This window comes from Ceratotherium simum, chromosome 26, assembly GCF_057802395.1.
Source record: "Ceratotherium simum simum isolate JZ-2026a chromosome 26, ASM5780239v1, whole genome shotgun sequence".
In the NCBI taxonomy this organism is placed as follows: Eukaryota; Metazoa; Chordata; class Mammalia; order Perissodactyla; family Rhinocerotidae; genus Ceratotherium; species Ceratotherium simum.
The window spans coordinates 42869353-42895862 of record NC_141925.1 but is presented as its reverse complement, the minus strand read 5'-3'; the positions used below and the strand labels follow the sequence as shown (position 1 = coordinate 42895862).

At 47.8% G+C, this 26510-nt stretch overlaps 1 protein-coding gene across 4 annotated transcripts in view; it reads right to left on the bottom strand.

Annotated features, from left to right (window-relative positions):
• Positions 1-3718: 3718 nt before the first annotated feature.
• The window catches only part of HIP1 (huntingtin interacting protein 1), a 142272-nt gene continuing 119480 nt past the window's right edge, over positions 3719-26510 (bottom strand). For 3 of the 4 annotated variants that reach the window (XM_014796544.2, XM_087417720.1, XM_087417722.1), the window contains 23 exons: positions 26258-26333; positions 26023-26163; positions 25638-25735; positions 25213-25285; positions 24344-24527; positions 23746-23834; positions 23221-23337; positions 22124-22225; positions 21718-21861; positions 21118-21253; positions 19378-19464; positions 19075-19182; positions 18853-18989; positions 15295-15405; positions 14418-14476; positions 13946-14039; positions 12721-12821; positions 12326-12431; positions 11201-11324; positions 10688-10749; positions 8338-8446; positions 7495-7576; positions 3719-7124 (listed from right to left, as the gene is read on the bottom strand). In XM_014796544.2, the coding sequence (XP_014652030.1) occupies positions 7524-7576; positions 8338-8446; positions 10688-10749; positions 11201-11324; positions 12326-12431; positions 12721-12821; positions 13946-14039; positions 14418-14476; positions 15295-15405; positions 18853-18989; positions 19075-19182; positions 19378-19464; positions 21118-21253; positions 21718-21861; positions 22124-22225; positions 23221-23337; positions 23746-23834; positions 24344-24527; positions 25213-25285; positions 25638-25735; positions 26023-26163; positions 26258-26333 (2311 nt within the window). In that variant the 3' untranslated portion in view covers positions 3719-7124; positions 7495-7523. Of the gene's footprint in view, positions 7125-7494; positions 7577-8336; positions 8447-10687; positions 10750-11200; positions 11325-12325; positions 12432-12720; positions 12822-13945; positions 14040-14417; positions 14477-15294; positions 15406-18852; positions 18990-19074; positions 19183-19377; positions 19465-21117; positions 21254-21717; positions 21862-22123; positions 22226-23220; positions 23338-23745; positions 23835-24343; positions 24528-25212; positions 25286-25637; positions 25736-26022; positions 26164-26257; positions 26334-26510 lie in introns of those variants that run through there. The other variant, XM_087417721.1, reaches the window with a different exon arrangement.

Here is a 26510-nt window from a genome sequence, read left to right as displayed (position 1 = left end):
ATAGGAATTGAATAACATTTAGTTTTCAAAATTTATTTTGAATGTTGGTCCCATAGGAAAAAATGTATTTAATTAGAGGAGACATGGAGATTTCAGAGGAGATTTTGAAGTACAGTCTAGGATGCTGCCAAGGACTTTGGTATTTAACTTAGAAACTTACACTTTCTCTAGAAGCAGTGCTGCTGTGCTATAGTTATAGTTAGCCTCAGAGGGAAAGCACAGTGCACATGGAATGAGGAAGAAGGGTTATGGAGCCCGTGGGCCCCGTACGATGGCCTGAAGCAGATTTACTGAAATGTGAGAGGTGACAGGCAAAGTAAAAGTGGGGTGTGGAATATCTCGTGGGGTGACAGAAATGTGCCATCCTGCACAAAGTGTTTTCAGTTGGCCAGTCTGACTAGTGGACACAGGAGGTGAGGATGAGAGGTGGCCTGTCCTCCTCCCTAAGACCTGTCAATGGCTTGCTACTCTCTATGGAACGAAATGAAAACTTCTTAGTCTGGGAGTCAAATTTTTCTTTTTTGTGTGTGTGAGGAGATCAGCCCTGTGCTAACATCTGCCAATCCTCCTCTTTTTTTGCTAAGGAAGACTGGCCCTGGGCTAACATACGTGCCCATCTTCCTCCACTTTATATGGGACGCCACCACAGCATGGCTTGCAAAGCAGTGCGTCGGTGCACGCCCGGAATCCGAACCGGCGAACCCCGGGCTGCCGCAGCGGAGCGCGTGCACTTAACCGCTTGAGCCACTGGGCGGGCCCCTCAAATTTTTCTTTAGCTTGGCCACAACTTACCTTTTCAGCTTTATCTGCCATTTGCTCACGTGTTCTATGCTTTAACCAAACCTGAGTACAGACCTTTCCCTAACGTTGCTGCCTCATATTTATATTTTTGTAGCATTTCCCCCCACCTGGTCTATCCTCTTCCCTAATTTCTACCTGTTGAAATCAGATCTATCCTTTAGGGATCAGTTACAAATGCAGCCTTTCCCGATCTTTCCATGTGGCAACAATCTCAACAGCTCCTACAGCATTTGCTTGTAACAGGCATTCAGAACGGCAGTACTTGGCACAATCTTGTCTTTCACTCCTTGAAACACTGGCTTCCCTTGGTTTTCAAATGCCACATTCGCCTGATTTTCTTCCTGCCTCTCAAGCTGCTCTTTCTAAGGTCTGTGGCAAGTTTAGCTCCTGTACCTGGCTGTTTTAAATGCTGAAATGCCTCAGGGCTCCATTCGGGATGCTCTTCTTTTCTCATACTCTTTCCTTGGACATTTCAGCTATGATTTCAGTTACCATCAAATTCCCATCACCTCGGACTTCTCTGAGCTCTAGGGGCCCACTTAACATCCTCACCTGGATGCTCAGAGGCAGCTCAACTGAGAACATAGTGTCTATGCCTAGCCCTCTTCCAGTGTTTCTTCTCTCGAGCGTTCCATAAGCCAGAAACCTGGGAGCTCCCTCTCCTGAACCCCTCTATCTAAACCCTCTTACGTCTTTCCGGCCTGTCATTACCCCCCCATCTCTACTGCCACTACGCTCGCCTCATCTTTGACCATCCTTTGCCTGGACGACAACAGCTTTCTTACTGGATTTCTCCATCGACTCTTGCTCCACTCTGACCTGTTCTCTCCACTGCAACTGGAATGGTCTTTTCAAAATGCAAATATGGTCTTGACCCCTTTGCCTAAAGCCCATCAACTACTTCCCATGGTCTGCGTGATGTGCTCCTGCCTTGATCCAGACTCATCTTGTAGCACTCTCTGCCTGGGCTCCAGCCACCCTGGCCTTCCAGTCCCTTTAGGGGCCCATCGCTAGGCCTTTGCACATGCAGCTCTTTCTACTGGGAGTGAGCTTTCCCTCCCTGCTGCCTCATCAACACCTCCTCCAGAGGCTCTGTCTCTTAGTCCAGCTATCACTTGATCAAGGAGGCTTTTCTGCAGCCCCCCGTGTGCTCTCAGAGCCCTCCAGCGCCCCTTTATGGCTCTTCCTCCAGCAGTAGGCATACACTTGTTTTTGTGATTACTGATTATCCTGTTTCCCTCAATAGCCTGTAAGCTCCAGAAGGGTGGGACCATGTCTCTATTTGCTCTCGACTGTGTTCCCAGTGCTTGAGAGACACTTGCTAACAAGTAATGAATACATGAATGCAACTTTTGGGGACAGGGAACAGCAAGCCTTCATCTTTGAAAATTTCAGCGCCTGCACAATGAATGGATGATAAAATGTGTGGATAACTAAGAATGCGGTGTAAAAAGAGAATTCATTCATTCACTCCAAAATGTTTAGAGGTCTACCATATGTTGAGTAAGGTGTCAGAGACTGAGGACAACCATGGTGAGCAAGATTAACTCTGGCTTTAAATCACAACTGTACGTAGTATGCTTCAGCTGTATGCCCTTGGCTGTGATTTCATCCAGGCTATCCTCCCACTTGCCCATTCCAGCCCTTTGTTCCTTTTGACTTTGCCAGGGCCATCCCTGGGTGATAAATTTGGCCCACCTGCATAAACTGTAGCTCCCCCTCCCTTCTTTTTTATGGCATCTTAGCATCACTCTGGTAGCCTGATCTCACGATTCCTCATAAGAAATACTCTGCTGGCCAGAGTGACCAGCTAGCCAGGCTACTTTCCTAGAACTGGGGCTTGGCCACAGGACCCTGGGATGATCCCTCAGGTGTCAGTACCAAGCCTCTAGGGCATCTGGTCAAGGCCATGTGCGGGTGGGGGGAGTGGCGAGGGCTGGAGTGCACCTGGGAGAAAGGTTCTGCCTGGGTGGTACTGCTGGCTCACGCCAGACCCAGGCCCCAGAATGCACTTTGAAGTGGGGCCCCTGAGGTGGAAGAGAGCTGTGACCAAGAATTGTCCATTCTACCAGTGGCACTTCAAATGGAGCAGCCTCCCTCTGCATTCTGCTGCAGGAGGCAGAACCCAGCCGTATGCAAGTGTTCCCGTCTTCTGTATTGGTCCAGATCATCTTCCCACTGGGCAGTTGCCACACTATTTTCCTTCTCGTTTTCTTGGTTCTCTGATCTCTTTAGTTATACACTCTAGCTTCTGATTACTTGCCTTTCTCTTCTTATGTGATGAGTCATTTGGGCAATTCTGCTGCTTACCAAGCCCAGGCCCTCCCTCTCTCTCTCCCTCCCTTGTGGGTTCCCGTGGCTTAACACACTGGCAGCATTAGGTTGCAGACAGTCCTGTTGGGGAAAGGTCGCCTTGCAACTGGCCCCTTTCTGTCAGCTTCCTCTGCAAATCCTGTGAGCTGACTGGCTTGCTCTGAATCCTCTTATGATTGGCATCTTCCATTCCTGAGCAGAATTTGCCCCAACCAATTTTAAGGTGGCAGGTTATTTTTGCATCTTAAGGGTGGAGGAGTATCCATAGCCTGAGACCCCAGATTTTATGCAGAGCCCTGCTTCTAGATAAATTACAGTATTGATCCCTTTGGCACTTTCTGTTTTATCATTCCCAAGGACAGGAGATTGTACAGAGGATGGAAGATGTTCAAGGAGTACAAACTAGAATTTCTCTAAAGCAGCAAAGAAAATGTGATAGCAGTTGTATGCTTCAGAAAATGTTCAGTTTTTAAGATATATTCTGCACCCAGAGGTGCAGAGCTTAAGTGGATTCAAGGAACCCCAGGATATAAAGGTAGGCTTTTCACTGGAACCCCAGACCTCAAAACCACTTTGATGGGTCAGTTTTCACCACTACTCTCTATTGCCAGGTTGAAATATTTATTTGAAAAATTGAAAACACAAATGCAATGTATTATACAAAGAAAGGTCTTATTATCATAATAAAAGTATTGTTGGAAGGAAACAAAAGCCAGTGGCTACCTGCCCTGGGAAGGTAGGCACTCAGTGAAAAATGAAATTCATTATAGGAACTATTTTTAACGGAAAACTGGGGAAAAGGTTAAAAATGGAAGAGAAGAACGAACCCAATCCCATCCCTGCAAACCTCATGTGAAAGAGTTTGTTATAAGTTTGAGACAATTGTATCGTCACCAAGATTTATCCGAACCCCTCGGTTTGTCCCTATGAGTGGTAATCAGCTTAATTTAGGGCCTTCAAACCTGAGGTAGTTGAGGGTCACCTGAAAGACATGTCTGGAAATGATCTACTCTCAGAATCGGACCCAACGGCATCTGTTTCACGTTGCTTTGGCTCCTGGGGTGAGAGGCTATGCCACCACTGTGGGTTCTGATCCTGTATTTGGTCTGGACCTGGGAGACGAAAGACGTAAGCAGCACACAGCTGGCCTGGTTTGCTGTGCCAGTGGCTGGCAGGCCCGTGGTGGTAGTTTTCTATGCTACAGGCAGTGCAGTCTCTGGAGGACTGAGGATGGTGGAGAGAGGGCAAAGCCAGTCTGGTTGGAAGGCCAATGCTGGCACTGAAGGCTTTCGTTGGTAGGAAGGATTTCTAGAGACTTGGAAAGGTGGCAGATGGTAGCAAGAAATTTACCAATTATCAAAGACCAGGGTAAGCGGCGCCGGTAGACCTCTCTAGACTGAGGAGCTGGCCAAGAAGTGAGCATTTCCCAGGGGCAAGCTCAGAACCAGCTCCTCCTCAGTGAGAGGCCGAAGCAAACCAACCTGACTGAACGACATGCATTTGTGACCCCCGTGGTACCTGGTGTAAACCCTGGTGTCTGACTTGGCAGCTCAAACAACTCCAGGAAAGGATGCTCTGGACAATGTTGGTTCCTCCAGCTACTGGGTTAGGGACTCATATTTAGGTGGGATCCTAGGGATCCTGCTGTGGGCAGCAGAATCAGGAAACAATCCAAATTATAGTCTAATTTAAACTCCTTGTGCAGATATAAAATAACCCCACCAAGGTAGGTTTTTTCCTTCTATTTTTTTCCTTATTATGTACACACATATCCTTACTCTAGAGGTATTAGAGCACTGTATTACAAAATTAAATAATGGATGTAGCTTTATTTCAGCCTCTCATCCATCCTAAGCCACTGCTTTGTTGTTGTCCTGCCTCGCTATGATCTATTTTACACTGACTCATGAGACTTCAGTCACTAATGCTGCTCAGGGACTAACTTAAAAGCCTGTTAGGTTATTTTTAGCCTTAGGGTGTGATTCCCGTTCTAATCAAGGAACTTCACACCAAGTATAACATACTCATTTCTAGAAAAGCCAAGGCAGGACAATTTGATTTTGGCTGGAGAATGGACTAGTTTCCAATGTGAGCAATGATGAAAGTAATGATACTACATCGGACAAGTATTTCCTCCTGTGAGACTGAATGAGCCTGTGCTCCTGGTTAAATACTTTCCAAACTGTTTTATTACTCAGGCTAGGCCCATGAAGGTTGTACAAATTACTGTGGCTTCTCTTTAGAGGGACTGTTATTCAGAGAATCCTAATGTGGCCCAATATACTAGATCTTTTTCCCTGCTGTTGATCTGGAGCACAATTGTTTGAGTGGCTGAGATTCTGGAAGTGAGGACTAGCTACCTCTGGAAATGCTGAGCCACAGTGAGAAGACACTGATTGGCTTAACGGGCACAACCGGGCCAGGGACGTCCTAGGCCACTCCTTCTGAGCCTCGGGGGGAAAACACTGACACAGAGCAGCATTAGACACGGAGCACTCAGCTTCCACTGCCACCTCTTAGCTCGTATGGAGAGCGCTCATCTGAGTCTTGTAGTCTGAGGAATCTGAGCTAGCGGGAGATGGTTTTTTGAGTGTCCTACATAGAAAATGCAGAGGAGTCAGGGTGGCTTTAGGAAGGAGGTGGGCTTGATTCACAGTGATCCGACAGGAGCCTCACAACCTGTCACACAGCAGCACCTCGCAATGCTCCTTTGGGACAGGTCCTGGGAAGTGCTTATTGGCTACTACCTATGAGTTGCTACAAATAAGGAAGGAAGACACTGCTTGTCCAAGATTGGAAGGTCACTTAAATGTCAGGGTCCATCTGGAGGTGGAGAAGTGCTGTCAGGCTGCCCGGCTCCAGAAGGCTGTTAACGCACCCTGTCCTCATCCTGTTTGCAGGGCGGCGAGGGCCCGGGACATGAGGCTGGGCCCCCTTTCTTGTTTTCCCTGACTCGGATGCTCTGAAGAATGTGCCCGCTTTGGGATCCAAGACGGTAACAGATCGGGACAGCATCTTGGCCTTGTTTCTGCTTCTTGAAGACTGATGTACTGGGGCAGCAATGCAAGCCTTGCCGTAGTCACCCCTAAAATCCTGATTGCTCCAAGCATCTTTTTGTAGGCTGCTGCTGCTGCTTAACGGAGGTTAGTAATAAATATTAAAGGTACCAAACCAAGCACAGGGTTCTTCCCTGCTGGGAGCAAGTTTGACTGATCTTCTGGGTCTGTCAATTAGGTAGAACATGGAACGGTCTTCTTCAGATTCAAGAGGATGCCAAGGCATGCATTTGGAGAAAGGAATTGGAAACCCTGCACACGCTCCCTCTTAGGGCCCTGCCTGGGTCTGAAGGGAGGTGGCATGGAAAATTCATTCCATGGGGGAAGAAGTGTGGCTACTCTCACCAGCTCCATTCGAGCGTGTGATATGGTTTTTCAGCCTGGTCACGAGGAGTTCCCATGAAAGGTGTCTCCTGAAGACCTGGGCTGTGTGCACCCTCCTTTCTCTCACTTGTGAAGGTGGGCAGACGCTTTCAGCTAAGCTCCAGCTTTAGGAAGGAAAGGCACTCGCTCTGCTTCTGCCTTTGGAGGAAAGCTGTGGCTCAGCAGCTCCACCCGACCCTGGGGAGTGGCCTTGGCTGACCCACACTCGCTCAGCAGGACACAGCGTGGAGGCTGACGTGGAGCACCAAGTGAAGCCTGAGCAGCACCATCGCTGTTAACTGCTGTGGTCAGGGGCCCCTGAGAGCTCAGAGCTCCAGGGCTGGTCCCTTTGGGAAGTTGGCTAGATGAATGACACTTGAAAAAAGAAAACCAAAAAACCTCAACCAACCACCATAAGAAGCAGTGGGAATCCATGGAATTGCCAAAAGTAGGGGAGAACTGCCTTGACATTCTTAGCCAGAACACTCCTGTTCTTCTGACTCTGCGCACAGATTCAGGGTAGTGTCCTGGTTTGGAATCCACCAGCCCTCTGACGCTCACAAGTTTGTGCAAATGATGAAACTGAAAAGACTGAGAAGAAAATAGAAAAGAAAATGCATAAGATCTTCCCTCTCTGGGCTCTCCACAAGAACAATAAGCCAGTCTGACGCAGACACTGATTGTTGGGGGTAAAACAGGACTGGGAGGAAGGTCCTCTCTGTGGGGTGGCCCTGCTCCCCCTCCTCTCTGGACCTGGGCCAGCCTGGACACTAGGGAGGTGGTGAGAGAGCACAGATCATGGGTTCTAACACAAAAGGTGTCACTGTGGAGGGAGTCTTTGCAAGGCCATGCAGGTCCTCGGCACTGGACAATGAGAATGGTGTGGCTGCCACTGGGACCCCCAGGGTTTAGCTGGTGGCTGGGGGAATAACAAACACAGAGATGGGCAACGAGGATTTACACTCTGATGTGTGGGGCGTCGGTGTGGCTCTAATCTTTTTCGGTTACCACTTCTTGCAGTGTAGGTGGAGATGCTTCTGTTCCTAAAAGATAGTAATAATTTATGTTTCATAGCACTTCATGCATGCACATATTCATTTAACCAATAAAAACTGCCATCATGTTGGGCTCTAAAATACATTATAATCATAACCCTCTATTCCCTGAGTTCAGTGTCCAGGAATGACTTGGATACATCTGTGGTTGGTTCCCAAAGTCAACCAAGTCCAACGAGAATCAGCCATCTGGGTTGTGATCAAGTTAGCCAAGTTGGACATGTGGAAAAGCAGCACTCACAGACTCCCTCCAGGCAATGAAGAGTCTCTGGGCTGCTGGGCTGAATATCACCCCCCTGCACTCCATTCCTCCTAGCTCCTGACCTCTTCTATCTTTTGGGTATTGCTGCCCATTGCTGGGTCTAGACAGTCAGAACCTTGTAATTCACGTGCCCCTGTCTGCTGGAGCTTCACTGACCAGCATGCATTCACTATTCAACTCTATGCTGGCCAGACACTAAACTCCTGGGGAGTAAACCAGGCTAACTGGGCCTGGAAGGAAATGGTGGTGAATGAGTGACTAGCCCACTGGTCAACACTAAGGTCTTAAAAGGTAACAACAAAAGCTTTCAATTCACCACAATTTATGCCAGTTTTGGGCTTAAAGGCTACTTATAACTGAAGAGACAACATGCCCTGTGAGTAGAGAGAAGGATGGGTCCTCATGCTGTTATGTTTGAGGAGAAGGCTCTCGTCACACAGCGTCCTCCCCTCACTGCGGGCCGGTGCTGATCCTCCGAGAGGCCTACCTTCTTCCCAGCCCTCAGCAACACCAGCAAGCTCATAGTGCTTTTTTCGAAGCTCTCCCAGTTTTTGGCGCTCCTTCTGCAGTTCATTTTCTAGCTCCAGCACCCTAACCTGTGGGGAAAGTGGAATTTTCTTTTGAGCAGCGATCTGAGAACTGCCTTATCTTGATAATACCTTTCCTCCGTGTTCCGCTCTCTTCTTCCACATTGCTCACTCTATTTCCATAGCTTACCCAGTTCTCAATTTCAACCTGGCTCTGCTCTGATTTCTTCATCCTCTCATTCATCGTCTATCCCCGTGGCTCCTACGCTTTCTCACTCGGACCCTCTACAGGAAATGAATGATGCTTGACCGTCCAAATGCCTAAATGGCAGTAGGGCTTATCTGATGTTCCTCCAATAAATCACTATCTAAAAACAACTATAATGTTCAGCCTATCTGTATGGTGTGTTCCAATCTACTTGTAACCCTTCTCCTCCAATCCTAGTTCCCTGGAAGTCCAGACAGGAACCAAATATGATGGATCTGGCTTTTCTGAAGGGCTGGTGCAACTTACAGTTATTATTGTACAGGAAAAGGCACAGACAATCTCACTAAAGGAAGGGTTGGTTCTTGGCTATCCCTACTCCTCATTAATTTTAGTTATTAATTCAAGAAATATTTGCTGAGCACCCATCACGTACCCCCAGCTCTGTTATAGGTGCTGGAGACATAGTGGTGCACAGACAGACAAGGTCCCTGCTTACCTTGTAGGGGGAAGAGAGAAACTAACGAACGAGAAAAGATCAGATCGTAAAGAAAATGACAGAGGACGAGGTGATAAAGACTAAGTAAGGGTGGTCAGCAAAGGCTACTCTCAGGAAGTAACTCTGAGCTGAAACCCAAATGGCCATAGAGATCAGCTGTTCAGAGAACTAGGGAAGAATGTGCCAGGCAGAGGAAGCAGACTCTAAGATAGGAATGAACCTGAGGTGCCGGAAACAGAAAGAAGTCCTGTGTGGTTGACGTGTAAGAGTGTGAGAGGGTCATGAGATGAAGTGGGAGAAACAGGCAGGGATCATTTCACCTGGGGCCCACGGGCTTGGATAAGGAGTTTGGATATTACTCTAAGTGCAAAGGGAAGCCATTGGAAGATTTTAAGCAGGGAAGTGACATGTAGTCATTTATGTTTTTAAAACATGTAGAGAATGAACGACTGTAGAGGGGAAGGAGTGGAAGCAACTAGACCCAGTTAGTTGGTTCCTTTTTTTGTTTTTAAACTTTTTATGATGGAAAATGTAAAACATATACAGAAGGATAGAGACTGGTACAGTGAACCCCATCATGTACCTTTCACCCAGTTCCACCAACTATCAACTCATGGCTGGACTGATCCCAGCAATATTCTTTTCCTATTCTCCCCCCCACCACCACCCCGGCCCACCACGGGATTACTTTGAAACACATACTCGCATACATTAAGATGACTCCTAGGTTGGGGGCTCGGCACCCAGGTGGGGGGGGGGTGCCATTTACTGAGATGGAGAAAACCAGAAGAGGGACAGACTGGGTAAGAGGGAAACCAAGAGACCTGTTCTAGACATACTAAGTTTGAGATACCTATTGGGCTTCAAGTGGAGATATCAAGTAGGCAGTTGGACAGTACAGAGCTCAAGGAGAAGATCTAGGTTGGGGAGAAGAATTTGGTATTTATCAGCATACAGATGGTATTTAAAGTCAAGAGGGACTCGATAAGACCACTAAGCCAGAGAGTGTAGACAGAAGAGACTCAGGCCCGAGCTCAGTCCTCTCAGTGTTTACACAGAAATTTAGCCATATGACTTTTCCTAAAGATGCTGAGTGACCCATCTATAGGCTTAACAGTCTCAATCTGGACTTTACTCCAGGACCGTGTCCAGTAACCCTAGAACAAGGATGTTAGGTTTTTTTCAGGATCCCACTGATTCCTGTTTTGCATGGCATAACTTTACTAACAACTGAGAGAAATGGCATTTGATGGATTAACAGAGGTTATACACGAATAATTCATATCAGAAGTTTTTGAGAAAAATTTTCTACAGTAAGACTATTAAATACCAGTTTATGGTCAGCCAGGAGATCCCTGATAATGTTTAGAGGGCCACCAGTCTAAGACTAGTGGGCAAGAGTTAAGAGTCTGATCTTTACTAATCACCTCTCTTCACCTCCACTGTTTCTTCCAGCATCATTTACACCCATTCTTGGGCAAATAGGTACAGCTGTGTTCATTTCCCCCCAAGTCTCTCTCTCACTGGCTTCTCACCAGGGGAATAATATTTGGGGTCGATGTCATGGGCAATAGACACTGACTAGACTTAGAGATGGAGTTCCTACCTGGGAATCCATCTCTTGGCGTTTGATCTGGGTCAGCGTCATGCTTGAGAAGTCCATGTTGTCTGCAAGGATGGCAATACAGTCTTGTCAAGTAATACCCCTGGCGGATTCTCCACCTGAGAGGTGGCCAGTGCCAACACTCTACTGAAATGCTTGGTTTGCCATTTACCAAGACATGTGTGAAAGCAACTGAGGGATGGAGAGGAAGGAAGACACAGTGACAGAATAACGAGGATCAGACCGCCCCCCCCAGGGACCATCAGGCCTGTAGGTCATTTCTTTGAATTCAGAGAAATGGCTAACTGGAAAATCTACCTGAGGCCTGTCACTACAGTGACATAAATAACATGCTTATGTGGTGTCCTACCTTACGAGAAAATAAGTATGAATGTAAAAAGATGAAAAATAAGAGAGAATTTGGAAACAGAACTGTGGGAAATTGGGATCTTGGTGAGGAACATCAAGAACAGCTAAATAGGATGGATAAGAAAAGCATTGCTTCCGAAAGGCTACCTGTCTCCTCAATCTGTGATTTGCCAGAAATGGTTGAGGCCACAACTGCGGCGGTGGCCTGGTTCACGCCCCGGGAGGCCTGCTGCAGCTGGGCCAGGTTCGGGCTGTCCTTATCAGCTTTCACCTGCCAGGACAAGCAGATTTAGGTTGACACAATATGGAGCAGCAACGACTCAATCAAATAGTTGATCTGATAGTTCTTGACAAAGACGTGACCTGTGGTGGTCACCAATCAACTTCTCAAAGATTGCTGCCTATGGGGCCAACTTCTGGCACATCTCTAATATAAAAAATCATTCCTGGGGCTGGCCTGGTGGCACAGCGGTTAAGTTTGTGCGCTCCGCTTCGGCGGCCCAGGGTTCGCAGGTTCGGATCCTGGGTGCGGACCGGCGCACCACTTGTCAGGCCCTGTTGTGGCGGTGTCCCATATAAAGTGGAGGAACGTGGGCATGGATGTTAGCCCAGGGCCGGTCTTCCTCAGCAAAAAGAGGAGGATTGGCAATGGATGTTAGCTCAGGGCTGATCTTCCTCACACACAAAAATCATTCCTGCCTTATTTGCTTGGTGGCCTCGAACCTGAGCTGTATCAGTTATTTTGATGAAGTGTTCCAGCTGTGGAAACCAATGTGGGACAACAGTAATTAAGGATAATAAAAGATCACTCCCTGGGGCACTATAAAACTCAGGGAGGGATTTTGGTGACAAGCTGTGCATTAGGATTAGTTGGGGCAATGGTTCAAATGTGGAGACATTGGTTGTGGAACCTCAGAGCCAAGCCAGGTAATCAGTTTACTGTGCTGACAAATTCCTTATTTGAGTGCTTCTTAAATGCCGTGATGGCCAATCAGAGATCGGCATGGCTGGGACCCTAAAGGCCACTTGTAACAAAAGTGAGGAGAGCTAAGAGGAGCACCTGTGGTGCACGGGTAGAGGGGCTCCTTGCTGACAGATGGAAGGCTTTTAGAGGAGGGTGGTATGGGACCCTTGAGAGGCAGAATTTTAATTTGGCTCCCAACCTACCGGGATCCTGGATAAGTCATCTGTTCTTGGGGCCAACTCCATGGTCCAGGTATTCTCTAACCTACCAGACCTTACAGCATCGTAGGAGTCCAGCCTGGGGCCTACCTTGGATGCAGCCACAAGCTGGGCTGTGCTAGCAGCAATTTCATGTGAACACACCATTAGCTCCTCGAATTTCCCTCTGCCTTGTACCACCAGATCGGCTGCATCCCTGAGAGTCAGGAAAGGACCAGATGAATCATGTCACTGATAGCTGCACCCCTTTATGATCCCACTTCTAGACCACCCCCATCACCCTGGCAAGACAGGAAGCACAGCCCGCCTGCTCTGCCCCTGTGCTGCTCCAGGAGGCCCAGGCTGCCTTGTCAACTTTTAATCCTCTTGACTCCTCATCAGCAGTTCATTTCTAGGGGGCAGATTTTTCTCCCTTGGTCATTCTCTGGGGTGGATTAGTGGAATATGGGTTGGGGTGAGGAGTCTTGGGACCAATAGACACTTACACCATGACAGTGGCTCCCCAGCCCACAGCTTTAGAGGCTGAAATGAGTCCTTCTGTCCATCGAGAATTCTTGGCATAAAACTCCTTAGGGGATGCTGTACCCTAGGGAAGTGAAAAATAATAATAACTCCCTTTTATTGAGTGCTAGCTGCTTTTATATTTATTATCCCATATAGCCTTCACAGTAACCAAGAGGAAAGCATCATTATTCCCATTTTACAGATGAGAAATCTAAGATTGAGACAGGCAAAAATACTTTTCTGAGGGTCATGCAGGAAATAAATGGAAGTAAATCCTAGGCTTTTCTGACTCCAAACCCTATAGCATTTCTATTATATCACAATATTTCTACATTGTATATATAAGAATCTATATATTCATATGTGTACATGAATAACTTATGATCTGAGGGGAGTCTAGCTGCCCTGTGTGATTTGCCAAAAGAGGAGAGTACACAGTGAATAATTTAAAAAAATTATTTCTACTTGCATTCTAAAAATGCTTTTATGTTTTGGAAGTGTCTGATACTCTGAGAATCTGCAGATACTCTGTGCTCAGGCCTTCTTTCTATTTTGGGGACAGAAAATATTCCCTCTCAGACTGACAAAAAGCACCATCAAAGCAGATGCGGCTTTGTTCTTTATAGGATTGTTTCATGCTCATAAACCTTCCCTGGATCATGGTCTCCGGAGCTACAGCTGCATGCAGGGACGTGAGAACAAAAAAAGATAATGATAACGCCAGCAAACGAGTGAGAAGCCAAGTAAGGCTGCCAACAAGAGACTGAGGCAGAGTCTGTCTGTGAATAATTGCGTGTTGACTGTTTTTGGAAAGAGACATGGCAGGGTCCCCCGTGAAGTCAGCACTAGGTTTGCTCTTCAGATTTTCCCAGTTTTCAAAAGTCCTCCCTTCCTCCTCTGAGGGCCCAGACTTGCGATGCCCACTGGGTTTCCACAGCAGGTTCTCTAACGATGTCCACCTGGGTTAATGAGCCCACAGCTGGAGGCTTGGGCTGACTGCTCTCTGGGGACCTGGCAGTGCCCCACTTCTTCCCATGGCATCTGCTGATGTCCACAGGAGTGGCCGTTGCACCCTTAGAGGGACACAGAGGACGAGATGGCAGCATACCTAGATTTCACTGACTGTGCACGAGCGAGTCGAGTAGACCTAGCCTCTCAGAACTGGGTATCTGTAACCGATGCCCAAGGGCCCTCACCCATGCTCACCCGGCCACTCTCCACTATCTCTCTCTGGAGGTCCTTCGAGGCCACAATCAGGACCTGAATAGCTTGCATTAGGCTGGTACAGGAACCAAGAATCCTGCAAAAAAAAAAAAAAAGCTAGGGCCACAGAACAGAGACCAACAACAATGAAGAAGGCTGTTCTCTTTTTCATTCCTAAACACAGGCAAACCTGGCATGGGAACGAAGGCAGGGACAGCTCTGGGGGTGAAGCCCTGAAGGAAAGGCAGGTGGGTGAGGAGACCTGACGGTGGATCTTCTTCATAAGGATAGTTAGTGATGATTCTTGGGGTTTCTTTTCCCCTGAATGCAACAGCAATATCATCATCATTAATACCGGAACTGACAATGACAGACTCAGCCCATCTCTGTGCCTGATTCTATTCTAATTAGTGTAATCCACCACAGGAGAGACGGATCCTGGTCACCCAGGTGCCACCGTGCTGCTCAGACTGACCTTTCGTTCACCTCCAATTTGACTCCTGTGTCCCCTGCTCGGGACTTGCTGAGCATCTCCTGTTAAAAAGAAGCAAGATTTCTCAAGGTGACGGGTACTGAGAATCCACTGGCGTCCTACACTTGTGTCCAACATCTTGCGGTGGCTGAGAAACCCAGATCTAGAAGAGCCCATCCAGATCCCTGCAAGAGTCATGAAAAGAATCCAGACCTCTGATCTATTCAGTGGGAAGCTGCCCCAGCAGGCCGGCTCTACAGTCAGGGGGTATCTTGACGTTCTGGCAACTAGGCTGACGTGTACAGAACTCTGAGAGCTGTGGCGCCATGCCAATAGGGACAGCTGCTCCCAGGTCCGGGAGGCAGGTGCTCACACCAAGGCATGTGGCCTGAGTCTTCCACCAAAGGAGCAAATGTGACCTTTCCAATGGTGCCTACTCAGCTTTCCCCTGAGACAATGTTACCATCGGTTTACTGAGTGCCTGGGACTGAGAGAGATGTGCATTCTCTCATTTAACTCGTACACCCCTCTGAGGTGGGTACTATTACTATCACCATCATATAGAAATAGAATCTGAATCTTAGCAAGGTTTACGTCACTTATCGGATGTCATACAACTGGCAAGTGGTCGATCTGGAACTTGAACGCAGAATGGCCTGACCCAAGGTATGTGATCCTTGAGGACACTGCTCACCTTCCCTTGGTGAGGACCTTCTCAAATTCTATCCCTCAGAGATGCTATAAGTTCAGGTTTTGGTTTGTTTTATAGGTGCCTCCGTAGCCTTAATGAATAACTAAGATACATCCAATGGGCAATGCTGCCAAAGGGAAGCTGCAGGAGCATCACTTTAGGAGATCTTCTTTAGGACCACTTCCATACCTCTATTCTGGCCGTAGCGGTTTCAATGGCAGCTGAAGTGGCAGCCATCTCTTTGTCCACCAGGTCCCCCAGCTCCTCCTGTTTGATATCCAGGCCTCTGGGCAGAAGCTCCTGTGAACAGCACCACAAAAGCCGAAATGATCCTTCGACCTCCTCTCTGTTCTCCTGTGGCAGATCTGTAATCCTCACATGATGGCAGAAGGTAGGAGAGGAGGGCCCCACCACATAACACACTTCTGCAAGCCAGGGAAGGACGTCCCTCACAGGCCTTGTGTGGAACTCTACGATATGAACTCGAGAACCTCATGCTCCACCCCCTCTAATCTCACTCACAACTTACCTCCCTCCAGAAAGCGATCCCTGCCTAACCCCACAAAGCCATTCAGTTGTAGCTGCTCGAACCCTAACCCCACAGTTGCACAGCGTCGACTGTATTTGCTGTGTGGGACATATTTTAAAAACATCTTCAAATGTGGATGATGTCTTCCAACCAGACAGTCTGCCCCTTATTTAACCTTGCTTCCACAGCAATCATGTGAGGCAGTTACTACTCCTGTTCTACAGATGGGAAGCCAAGGCTCAGAGAGATCAAATGTCTTGACCACAGTTACAGATAAATGGCAGAGCAGGGATTTGAACTCAGGTCTGATGGCAAAGTCCATGATTTTTAAAAATATTATGTGTTATACAAACAACAGTATAAAATAGATATGAATGGTTTAAAGAATAAGAACAATGACCCATGTTATCCACCACCCAACTTAAGGAATAGCTTAAGAAACATCAGTACCTTTGAAAGCTCCTTTGTATCCTGCTCTGATTCCATCTCCCTTCCTCCCTACTCCCCATCTCAAAATAAACACAGAATTCAGGAGAATGCTTACCACGTCTCTTTTTTTTTTAATTCCATATGAATGCATCCTTAAACAACACAATGTTAAGTTTGCATGTTTTGTCCTTTATTTAAAAGGAATCATACTGTATGTATTTTTCTGACCTGCTTTTTCACTCAGCATTCTGTGTGAGTTTTGTCCTATAATCTAGTAATTCTATTCCTAGGTATATACTCTAGAGATAAACTCTTACACGTGTGCATCATGATCATAGTGACACATCCATAAAGCCCCAAACTGGAAATAACCCAAATGTCCATGAATGAGAGAACAGATATATAAATTGAGCTATATTCACACAATGGAATACTATAGAGCAGCGAAAATGAATGTATCCCCATGGATGAATCTCACACACAGGATATGAAAAAGCAAGCTGTAGAAAAATGTCTATAACACATAGATCTAACAATATGTTACTTAGAGGGGAAAAGGATATAGTCTTTCTATTATCTTCTTCTGGAACTCTGATTAAACATTCTATATATAACTTCTATAATCCAAGTTGTAAAATCTGTGATGTATTCTGTGTAACTCCTTCAGTTCTATCATCCGGTTCACTAATTCTTTCTTCAGCTTTGTTTTACCTGCTGTTGAGCCTATATACTAAGTTATTACTTTCAATGATTATATTTTTCATTTCTAGAAGCTCTGTGGTTCTTTTTCAAATATATCTGGTTACTCTTCAGTCTATCTTATTCCTTTGTCATACTTTTAATACCTTTTAAAAAGTTCTTTAACATATAAAGTGTATTTATTGTGAACTTACATTCCTTGGGACTTGATCTGTGAAACTTCTTTGAGGTTTAGATTCAAAGCATATTCCTTCAGAGACAATTTGGATCTGTTTCTGCCAGGTGCCTGGACTTCTAACAACCTGACTACTTTACACTTAATTTTCTGTTTGGGTTTTTTAGGCCATATGGGTAGTATGAGATTTGGACCCTGAACCCATAGAAAGGTGGCTTGTAGTTAGGAATTCTCTGGTTCCTTCTCCTCCCAGAACCAAAGTTGAGACAAGATCTTCCCTGTAGGGTAGGCTTTTTTCCCATTTACTCAAGGTATGACCATTTAGAGTTCCTTTTTGGGGAGGAAGGCTCTCCATTCCAGCCTTTTATCCTACTTGGGTCTAGGGTTTGTTTCTTGTTCTCCTCTGCACATGTGGCCCATTAAAATCCAAGCTCTAGGCCACCACAGATAGACAAACACTGGCTCTAGTATCCTTTTGGTTTCTGATTCTGAGAATTTCCTTAGTTTTTAACCAGTTCAGATTCAATTAAAATAATTTTTTTTTCAAATTTTATTCAGTATTTTCTATGTCCTTCCAGACAGGAAGCCTGCCTGAGATCTTTCTATTGTACTTTGCTTTCCTTTCATTAATTTAATTTTTCATCTCCTCATGGTGCTCTATGTACTTTGCACGTGCATTCTGAGTTCTCGATTCTGCACTACATGGGGAAGATGCTCTATCTCCAACAAAAGGCAGACCGTGTAATGCTGCCTAGGCCGCCACCATCAATTTAGTATCACTAAAGTATCACCATGATCATGTCATCCTATTGAAGGAAAGGTCAGCAACTCCCCATTGTCCATAGACATTCAAGGTTCCTTCATCCAGACATTCAAGGTTCTCCACTTCACTGCCCACTTCTCCCCAGTATGAGCCTTCCTCCCCGATCCGATCTTTTATAATCTGTTTTGCTCTCTCCATGTGCATATTCAATTAATTAAACATTTGCTGGGTGTTAACCACCTGCCAGATATTATGCCAGGGACTAGGGATACAATATGAAGAAGGTGTGGGCTCTACCTTTGAGGACTCATCGGGGGGAAATAGGCAGGTAAGCACGCACGTTACAGTGCTAGCCACCAACACTGTAAGATGAAGGGGGTGGGCAAGAGGGGCCTGGAAAGGTGACGAAGGGCCAGACTGTGAAGGTCCTTGTATGTCACGTTACATCATTTGATTTTTGTTATCAAACAAGTGGAATCATAATCAGATTTCTGGTTTTTGGAAGACAGCAGAGGAAAAAGAGGCCAGAGGCAGAAAAACTACCCAGAAGTCTGTTTTAAGAGTCCAAATGAGAGATGATGAGGATCTGAACTCTGGCCCTGATCTCTTCCTTCCCTGAACTTATCATTACCACGTATTTTAGGAATTAATTAAATACTGCTTTGTACTGTACTCTTAAAATAGATCTCACAGTTCTCATCACACTGTATAGAAATGGCTGATTTCCTTATTTTTCTTCCCCATAGAGACCATCTTATTTGTCCCTATATGACTACACCTAGCAGAATTCCAAGCACATAGAACACATTCGCTACATCTTTACTGAATGAATAAATATACAGTTATCTCCATTTTAGATGTTCCTTGCCCAACCAGATAAAAATCCTTGAAAACACGGAAACCGTGCTTATTCTTCCTTGCTATTGCTTAGCACAGTGACGACTACATAGCAGATTTTCAATTAATAGCCAATGAATTAAATATAACTGGAAAGTCCTTCAGGGGGCAGATTGTTCAGCTCTAACTCTCACTTTCTAGAATCAAGCTGTAAGTGCACAAAAAAGTGGCTTAAATAACACTGATTCCCATAAATCACCCACATTCACACCCAAGGACAGTAACAACCTTCCCCGGTAACACCACTGATAATACCTCGCCAATGGCAGCAATCTTGCTGAGGCAGCTCCTCATGGCTGTGCTGTCGGCCTTCTCAAGGGTTCCTTCTTCCCCCAGGGAAGCCAGATAGACGAGGGTTTCCCTGCCATACTGCTTACAGGCCTCAGTCAGTGCTGGAGAGGCAAGGTGACAGAGACTTTTAAAGGCCCCTCTCTGCTCCCCTGCTTTCCTGAACGGCCCCTCACCCCTGGTACTCACAGTCTGCAGGCTCTGGCGGAGCTCTAAGGCAGGTGGTGCTCCCGTGAGCAATGGTGTCACTGGTCAAGTGGGCAAGAAGGGTTACCGAGTGCAGAAGCCCACCGATGTCTGCCAGGAGTGTAAAGGAAAGTTGCTCAGCCCTGCCTGAAGGGTAGCGCTTTCATACCTCCTTCTTTCCCGCTTTACAAGTTGCATGCACTCCTTTCTTGGTGCATAGGAACTCGTTGCTATTTCCACATTCCAGTGTTTCTGAACCCTGCCCGGCCATCACTAGTGATAGACCCTATCCTTCGCCTTTCTTACCTTCGGGGCAGGCCAGATACTGGCTGCAGCTTTTATCCAGTTGCTCAATGCAGCTGGAAACAGACTTGACGGTGGAGAGAAGGTGATCTGTGAGAGGGAAGACAGGGGAAATGTCAGAGTTCTCACGGCTCACTTCACGCCCGTTAGCTAAGCCACCTGATGGATGAGCCTACCTAGTGAGTGGCCCCAGCCCTACAGGAGCTGCCCTAAGATGGGGGAGGGAGGAAAGATCATTGGCTACGCTGGTACGCGATTCTCCTACTGTAGCTTCAGAAACTGTGCTTCTGAGCCTATCTGGTCCCTTAGCCAAGTTCCAACCACACCGCCAGCCTAGATTCTGCCTCTCATTTCTCATTACTGCCCATTGCATCAGATCCAGGCTTTCCTGGTAAGTCTTTCCAGGCCCTTGGACTCTCACTACTCTTGAGCGCAGACCCATGGCTCTATTAGGCTAATCTACCCTCATGGTCTGCACGCAACACAGTCATTCCCACTACTGTGCCTCTGTGCACAGGTCTGTGGAGGCTGTGCTGCACAGGAGTTAAAATATGGGCTCTTGAGTCACACTGCATAGGTGTGGCTCCTGGCTCTACCAGTACCGGCTGTGACCTCAGGCTGTCTGTGCCTGCCTCCTCATCTGAACACAGAGGCATAAGAGCACCACCCTACAGCATCACTGTGAGGATTCGTGGGACCAGGGCGCGTAAAGCACTTAGAACAGTACCCGGCATACAGCAAGCACTCAGTAAATGTGTGCTGTTTTCATTGTTAGTATTCCCCACTTTTCCTCCCCTCCACGGGTTCATATCTCTCTTCTTCCTTCAAAACCCAGCTCTTACCATCTCTTCTTGGGATCCACCCACAATTGCCCACTTTCTGGCAGTCCCTCAGTGAATTAGGTACTCAGTGTGCCCTTCATCTGTAACTGTTGTTTCCTCACAGATGGGGTCCCTGCTGAATGAGAGGTAATAGTCCTGGCTGTGTATCTCACCAAACCGAGACTTTTCTATCTGATAATAAAAACCAACCATCAGCTGTTTCCTCCTGTCCGCCTTGTGCTCAATGGGACCTCTCATGACTTTGCCAACATGTCCCCTATGCTTGAGAATGAGCTGTAATGAGATCTGCTCGTCGCCACGTCCAGGACTGCATGAATCTCCTGGGCCTGGATGCTCCCCCACCTACTGTGCTCAAAGGCTCCCTCTCATCCAGAGGCTTCTCTGACTCGGCCTCTGCTCCACTCGCGTGCCCTTAGGACTCGAGTACATGCAGAGTGGGCCCCTCTTCACACCTGTGACTGTACAGGGATTTTTTTCACTGTTTCTGCCCCTCCATGCGTTAGGACACCTCCCTGTCTAGACTTGAAGTTCACGAGCAACCATCCCTTGATGCAGACCACATTTTCCTTCTTAGAGAGACACAGGACTGTCTGGCCCTCCTCCTACTGGCCTTTGGAATTTTTATCAGGGCTTTGCTCCCAGTGGGCCTTTCATTAGTGGGATCCACGACTAAAGCACAGTTATCACACCTGGGGGCTTTATAAAATACTACTGCCCAGGCCCTGTGCCACAGAGCTTCTGAATGAACTGATCATGGGGGCGGGGGTGGGCATCCCCAGGCAATCCTGACATGCAGCCAGCTAAGAACCCGAGCTCAGCGTCACATGGGATTCAACACCGACACTGAACAGCATCAAGCTGTACGGCCTCAGCACCCGCAAGCCCGGCAAGGGAGGAGCACCTGCAGGTCCGGTGCAGCTGATGAGAGCGGGCTCCTCAAGCTGCCTCAGGGCCTCTTGTACCATCTGCTCTGCAGCCTTCCTCGACTCCACCAGAAGCATTTTTCGTTGGTTCTTTGCAAGCTGACCCATAGATTCCTAGAAATGGTCCAGGGAGGTTAAAGTCTGCCGTAGATTCCATAATCAGCCTTCGAGCAGCATCCACCTGTGACACAGCTGGGATTCTTGGTATCTTAGCTCAAGCTACTGCCAATGAGGCCCAAGCCAGTTAGCTTGACACAGAGAAAAACTCTTTTACTTTGTTCACAGGTGTGTGTCCCTGAGCATAGGAGGCTACGGGGATAGACCACTGCAACAAGTTGTCCACTCTAGGGGAGAGAGATACGTCCTTTCTATGAAAAAGAAAGAGCTTGCTTTCCCTCATCTGCTCTGTGGGTGACGTACGGCAGGCTGGCATTAGGAGCGGAGCCTACAGAATGCCTTCACAATCAAGCTGACAGCTCCAAGCCCCTTACATAGACCCCTGGCCTCCATGAATATACCACTGAGGCCCCTGGGTGTGAGGTCTGACTGGTCAGCTGGAGCGAGTATCCATTACTTGCCTGTGCGCTGGACAGTCTGAGCTGGGCGTCTTCCAGCTGTTTCTGAAGAGCAGACAATTCCTCCTCTCGAGAAGCCATGGTGTTCACCAAGCTACCCCGCTCCTTCTCTAGTTCGGCGATCTGGGTTGCCCATTTGTCTTGTGACTGCAATGGTGACCACGTGGAAAGAGTGAGTTGCTGGGAGAATTAAACTGTCCCCTTCCCAGAAGTCCAAACCCACCATGAGGCCACAAGGAACAGGAGGTACTCTCTCTTTAATCTGCCACTTCCATTCTCCTGAGAGCGTACTGACCACCGATGGGACCAGGCTGGCCGTATGCTGGATGGTGATGGATGCTGGGTGATAGCAATCCCAAAGCCAGAGGGGAAAGCAATGAGGAAGGGAGAGCAAGGAGGTGATGCTCACCTGGGCGGAGGTCTCCAGGCTGCCCTGGACAATCTGGAGTTCCTGTTTGCTGGTGGCAAGTTCTTGCTTCAAGTTCTCTAGTACTTCCGTCTGTTCTTGAGTCTGAAAGGGAAGAAAACCAGGAGCATTCTGATCTGGGTGGTGGTTACAAGGGATAAACACATGTAAACATCCCCGAGCTATAAATGTGAGATTTGTGTACTCTTTTGTATGCAAGTTTTGCCTCAACAAAAAGTGTGTGTGTGTGAGGGGAGGTGAGAACTTAAGAGTGTACCAAAAATTTTCCTTCTGGCCAAGTGGAATGGCCAGCAGAGAACTGTAGGAACACTTCCCAATGCATGCTTGAGCCCGTAACACTAACTAAAGCAGAACTGGATCTTTGATTCAGGCTTCCCAACACTTGGCACACTGCTGAATCTCAACATCTTGAAATGATTCTCCTTCTTTCTTTTCTTTTTCTTTGTTTCCTTCTTTCTTTTCTAAGTGCTGTTTTTCAAAGAGTAGGTTGTGACTCAGTAAGAACTCACAGCTAACATTTTTTAAAAAATGAAATAGAGCAAAAACATATCCAAATGCATTCACATAGTAAAAATAAGTATTGCTTTGTGAAACTTTTATTTCCACTAGATAGATGTATTTTTTTACTTTGGGTCACAGAAAAGTGTGCAAGCCACTACTCTAAGTGTAAGGCATTCAGTTTTATCCGTCCAACATCTCTTCCTCCACGCTGATCTGCCTGCCAGCCCTACCCCAACACATGGGCGTTCTCCTGGCTGTAAGTCTTTGTAAACGCTCGTCCCCCTCTTTGATATCCACGCACTTTCAATTCTTCAAGCTGTCCTGGAGACTCGCCCTTGGAAAGCCTTTGTTGATGAACTCCGCTCAACCTGGGTCCCTTCAGCACTTCCTGCCTCTAACCGTGTATGCGAGGGTAACCATGTCCTGTTCTACATGGCCTCCTGCAGCCCTCTCACAGGCTCTAACCCACAGAACTGCTGTGGAGCAGACAAGGGCTTTCGATCTGTGCAGTGCCCAAGGTCTGCTTCCAATCGAACAGACCCCTCTCTCCCTCTCCGCGTACCTCTCCTTCCACTCACCTTTCGCTGGGCCTGCTCACTCAGGCGTTGGAAGGAATCCTCTAGCTCTTTTTTCTCTCGTTCCAGATCCACCTGGGCTTGTCTGGCCACAGACACCTGTTTGGTCACCTCCGCATTCTGTAAGGGAAGAACAGTGTCTTGAATTGGCTCATCTCAGGCTTGCAGGACATCTTCCTTCTAGAACAAATGACAGCATTCAGCCCGTGAGAGTCCTAGAGTTGGACACAGAATGACTTTCCTACTCAGAGGGAAGCCAGAATAAAGCCGTCATCTTCAGAGAGTCGACTCTCAAGCATTTACGAGAATAATAAAGATGAGGGATAACACAAGAGGGGCTGGCATCTAAGGTGGAGCTCAAGATAATGGGAGGCAAGTGAGCCTGAAAAGCTGTGGTTCCCAAGAAATGGTGGCGACCCACTAGAAATTGGTGAGGGCACTGGACCTGGAGAAGCCACGAAGCCTGAGTTGCTATCTCCCCTGTGGTGTGGGGTCTGCGCACAGCAAGGGGGAGGTTGAGGGTCCTACCTTCCGCAGCAGGTCAGCGTGGTTCTGCACCAGCTCACTGTACTTTTCCTTTAGTTTGCTGTACCGCTGTTCGTTGGCTTGGGCTTTCCCTGTATTGTCAAGGGCTAGGTGAGGAGGGTACCCTTGCTGGGACACTCTGCCTGCCTTCCAATAAGCCAGGGTCCCTAGAAGATCCTCCTTTCTTTTCACAAATGCATACACCATCTCCCTCAAAAATCCTACTTAAATAAACTCCTCTGGGAAGTTTTCTTGAATAAAGAATTCTCCTGACTCAACCCACTCCACTGACTCCTGCCTCCTGAGCATTTATACACACAGTGTTTACTTTATCAGGCTATCGCTCCTTCAAAGATCCACCCTCCCAGGGCAGGCACTCCATCGTCATCTTCTTTTGCGTTCCCCATCTCCGTGCCTCACGTGGGGCTCTCCACCTGCTGGACTCCAATCCGCCCTCTGACTGGTGACAAGAGTTGGCATTCCTGACAGCTCTTCTGGGCAGACGCAAGCCTGGGGCTCGGCCGCCTCATCCTCCATCCTGAGTCTAGCTAGACTGCACTCTGCACCCCCACCCTCATGCCTACCCCCCACAGCCTCTCACTCTCGATCTCTGTCAGGCTCCGCTGAGCCTTCTCTGTGTCTTCTCGCTTCTTCTTGAGCTCGTCCAGCTCCGCCCGGAGGAACTCGCTGTCGTCGGCCGCCTGCTGCCGCAGGTGCTGCTGCTCGGCCAGCTCGGCCTCCAGCTCGCTGATGCGGCCCTTCAGCTGCAGCACGGCCCGCTGGCTCTGTGGGAGGGACATAGGTAATGTGTCCGCTCGCCTCATGCCATGGTTGGGTGTGCTGGGCAGAAGAAGTGGGTCCTACCATGTTTCCAGAACCAACCAAACAAATACCTAGGTTTTCCTAACAAGCCCACTCCCAAGGCCTCATGAGAATTGAGCCTTCTGGTCATTCCAAGCCACCCAGCCAACAACAACAAGGGATGAGGGCAGGGGAACTCTGGTCCTGTTAGACTGGGAGCAGTGATGGACGAGCTGGAACGAGGAAAGAGAGGATGTCCGCTTGTCCCGTGAGTAATGCCTCTGACCAGCCATGGGTCTGAGGGGCAGGCATATTTACAGCACCAGACACGGCAAACAGCCATCAGAGGTACAGATCAAACCTTCTTATCGCCGTGTGAGAAGAACAGGTCTTTCTCAGCACAGCTTCACAGCCAGTCGGTGATCCCAGCTGTCTCTGAGGATCACAGGGACATGCTGGAGCGTGGCATAAATGCCATTTGCAAGGCAAGTACCATGGAAATGTATTACAATTGAGACCACGGAAGACCAGGTCCTTCTGGCTTTGGCATTTCTACTAACGAAATCCCCTTAAGATGTGGTCCAGCAAGCATCTCTGTGAAGCAAATTTAATATGCAAATCTGTCACGCTCTGGGGAGGCCCAGGCACAGATCAGAGCCCGACGCATACCTCAGTCTTGAAGCTCTCCAGCTGGGCTTTCAGCCCGCTGACTTCTCTGTACAGCTGATCAATTAAGTGACCCCTGGGAACAGAAGAACAAGTCTGCTTCCACCCCCTTCCTTTTAAATGTGAGCTGGGAGATCAGGGGAGGAAGTTAAAAGTTGGTGTTAATTTGGGGACAATTCTCTGAAATTCCATAAATTATACTTTAAGACTATCAGTGTTACCAGATACTCATAATACCCACGGGTCCTCAGTTATTTCAGCCTCATTTGATTTGCCTCTGGGACCAAGGGGGCCAATATTTGAGGGTCAAGACATTTATCTAAGAAGCCCAAGTATCATGAAGCATCCATCTTTGGTTAGGTGTTATGAGTCAGATCACGGCTTCACTTAACTTCTGCACCACCTGCTTTAACCCAGCTTAGACTCACTTCTCATCCTTGTTCACACCATTTTGACTGTTGAAATTGAAGGGATCACTGCTGAATGAGCTGCCAAAGATGTCATCAAACTTGTTGTCAAATAAATTCTGTGGTGACCAAAAAGGATTGAGAACAAAGTTAAAGAGTCAGAGAATTCTGTGTGGGGGTCAAATGAATGACATGTGAGAATGGACCCTTTCTTAATTTGGCTCAAATCCCTTTACGGTCCCTCCCAGGGACCACAGGGCAGGGTGCTCAGTCTAGGTTAGTGCTTGGGTTAAAAGGTGGCTGAATCTGGTTAGAGCCAACGAGCCTTGGCCAGAGCCTCTCCCACCCTCTCCCCTGCACTTGGGGGCAATGGAAAGGGCCAGGTTTCTCTCCCAGTGGTCCTAACCTGCTGGGAGGCATCCATGTCCATGAGGTCATCCTTCTCTAAGACTGGCTCGTTGTCAGGGGATGAGGCCTCGGCTGGGATCACCACCACAGGGCTGATGTGTTCTGACAGGGCAGAGGCTCGTAGGAAGTTGGGTGGGTTCTGAAGAGGCAAGACACATCCTCAAACCGTGCTTACCTGCTGGGCCTGCCAGCCTGGACTCAGCAGATCTTGGGGTATGGTGGGGCACACTTACCTCAGGCAGCTGAGGGATCTGAATGAGTCGCTTGAAGTACTGTAGGTTGCTGGAGCGGTAGAACAGATCTTTCAGCCTAGGGATGGAGAAGGGCCTGAGGGGTGCTGGGAGCCTTCACCAGCCCTGGGGAGGGGACAGGGCAACCACCCACTTTTCCTACTGCCTGCCTAGCCTAAAGGCGCAGGCTGTCAAGGAGATGGCCTCCATGGCGCTGGGATTCAATTATGACGCTACAAAGACAGACTGTTTACAG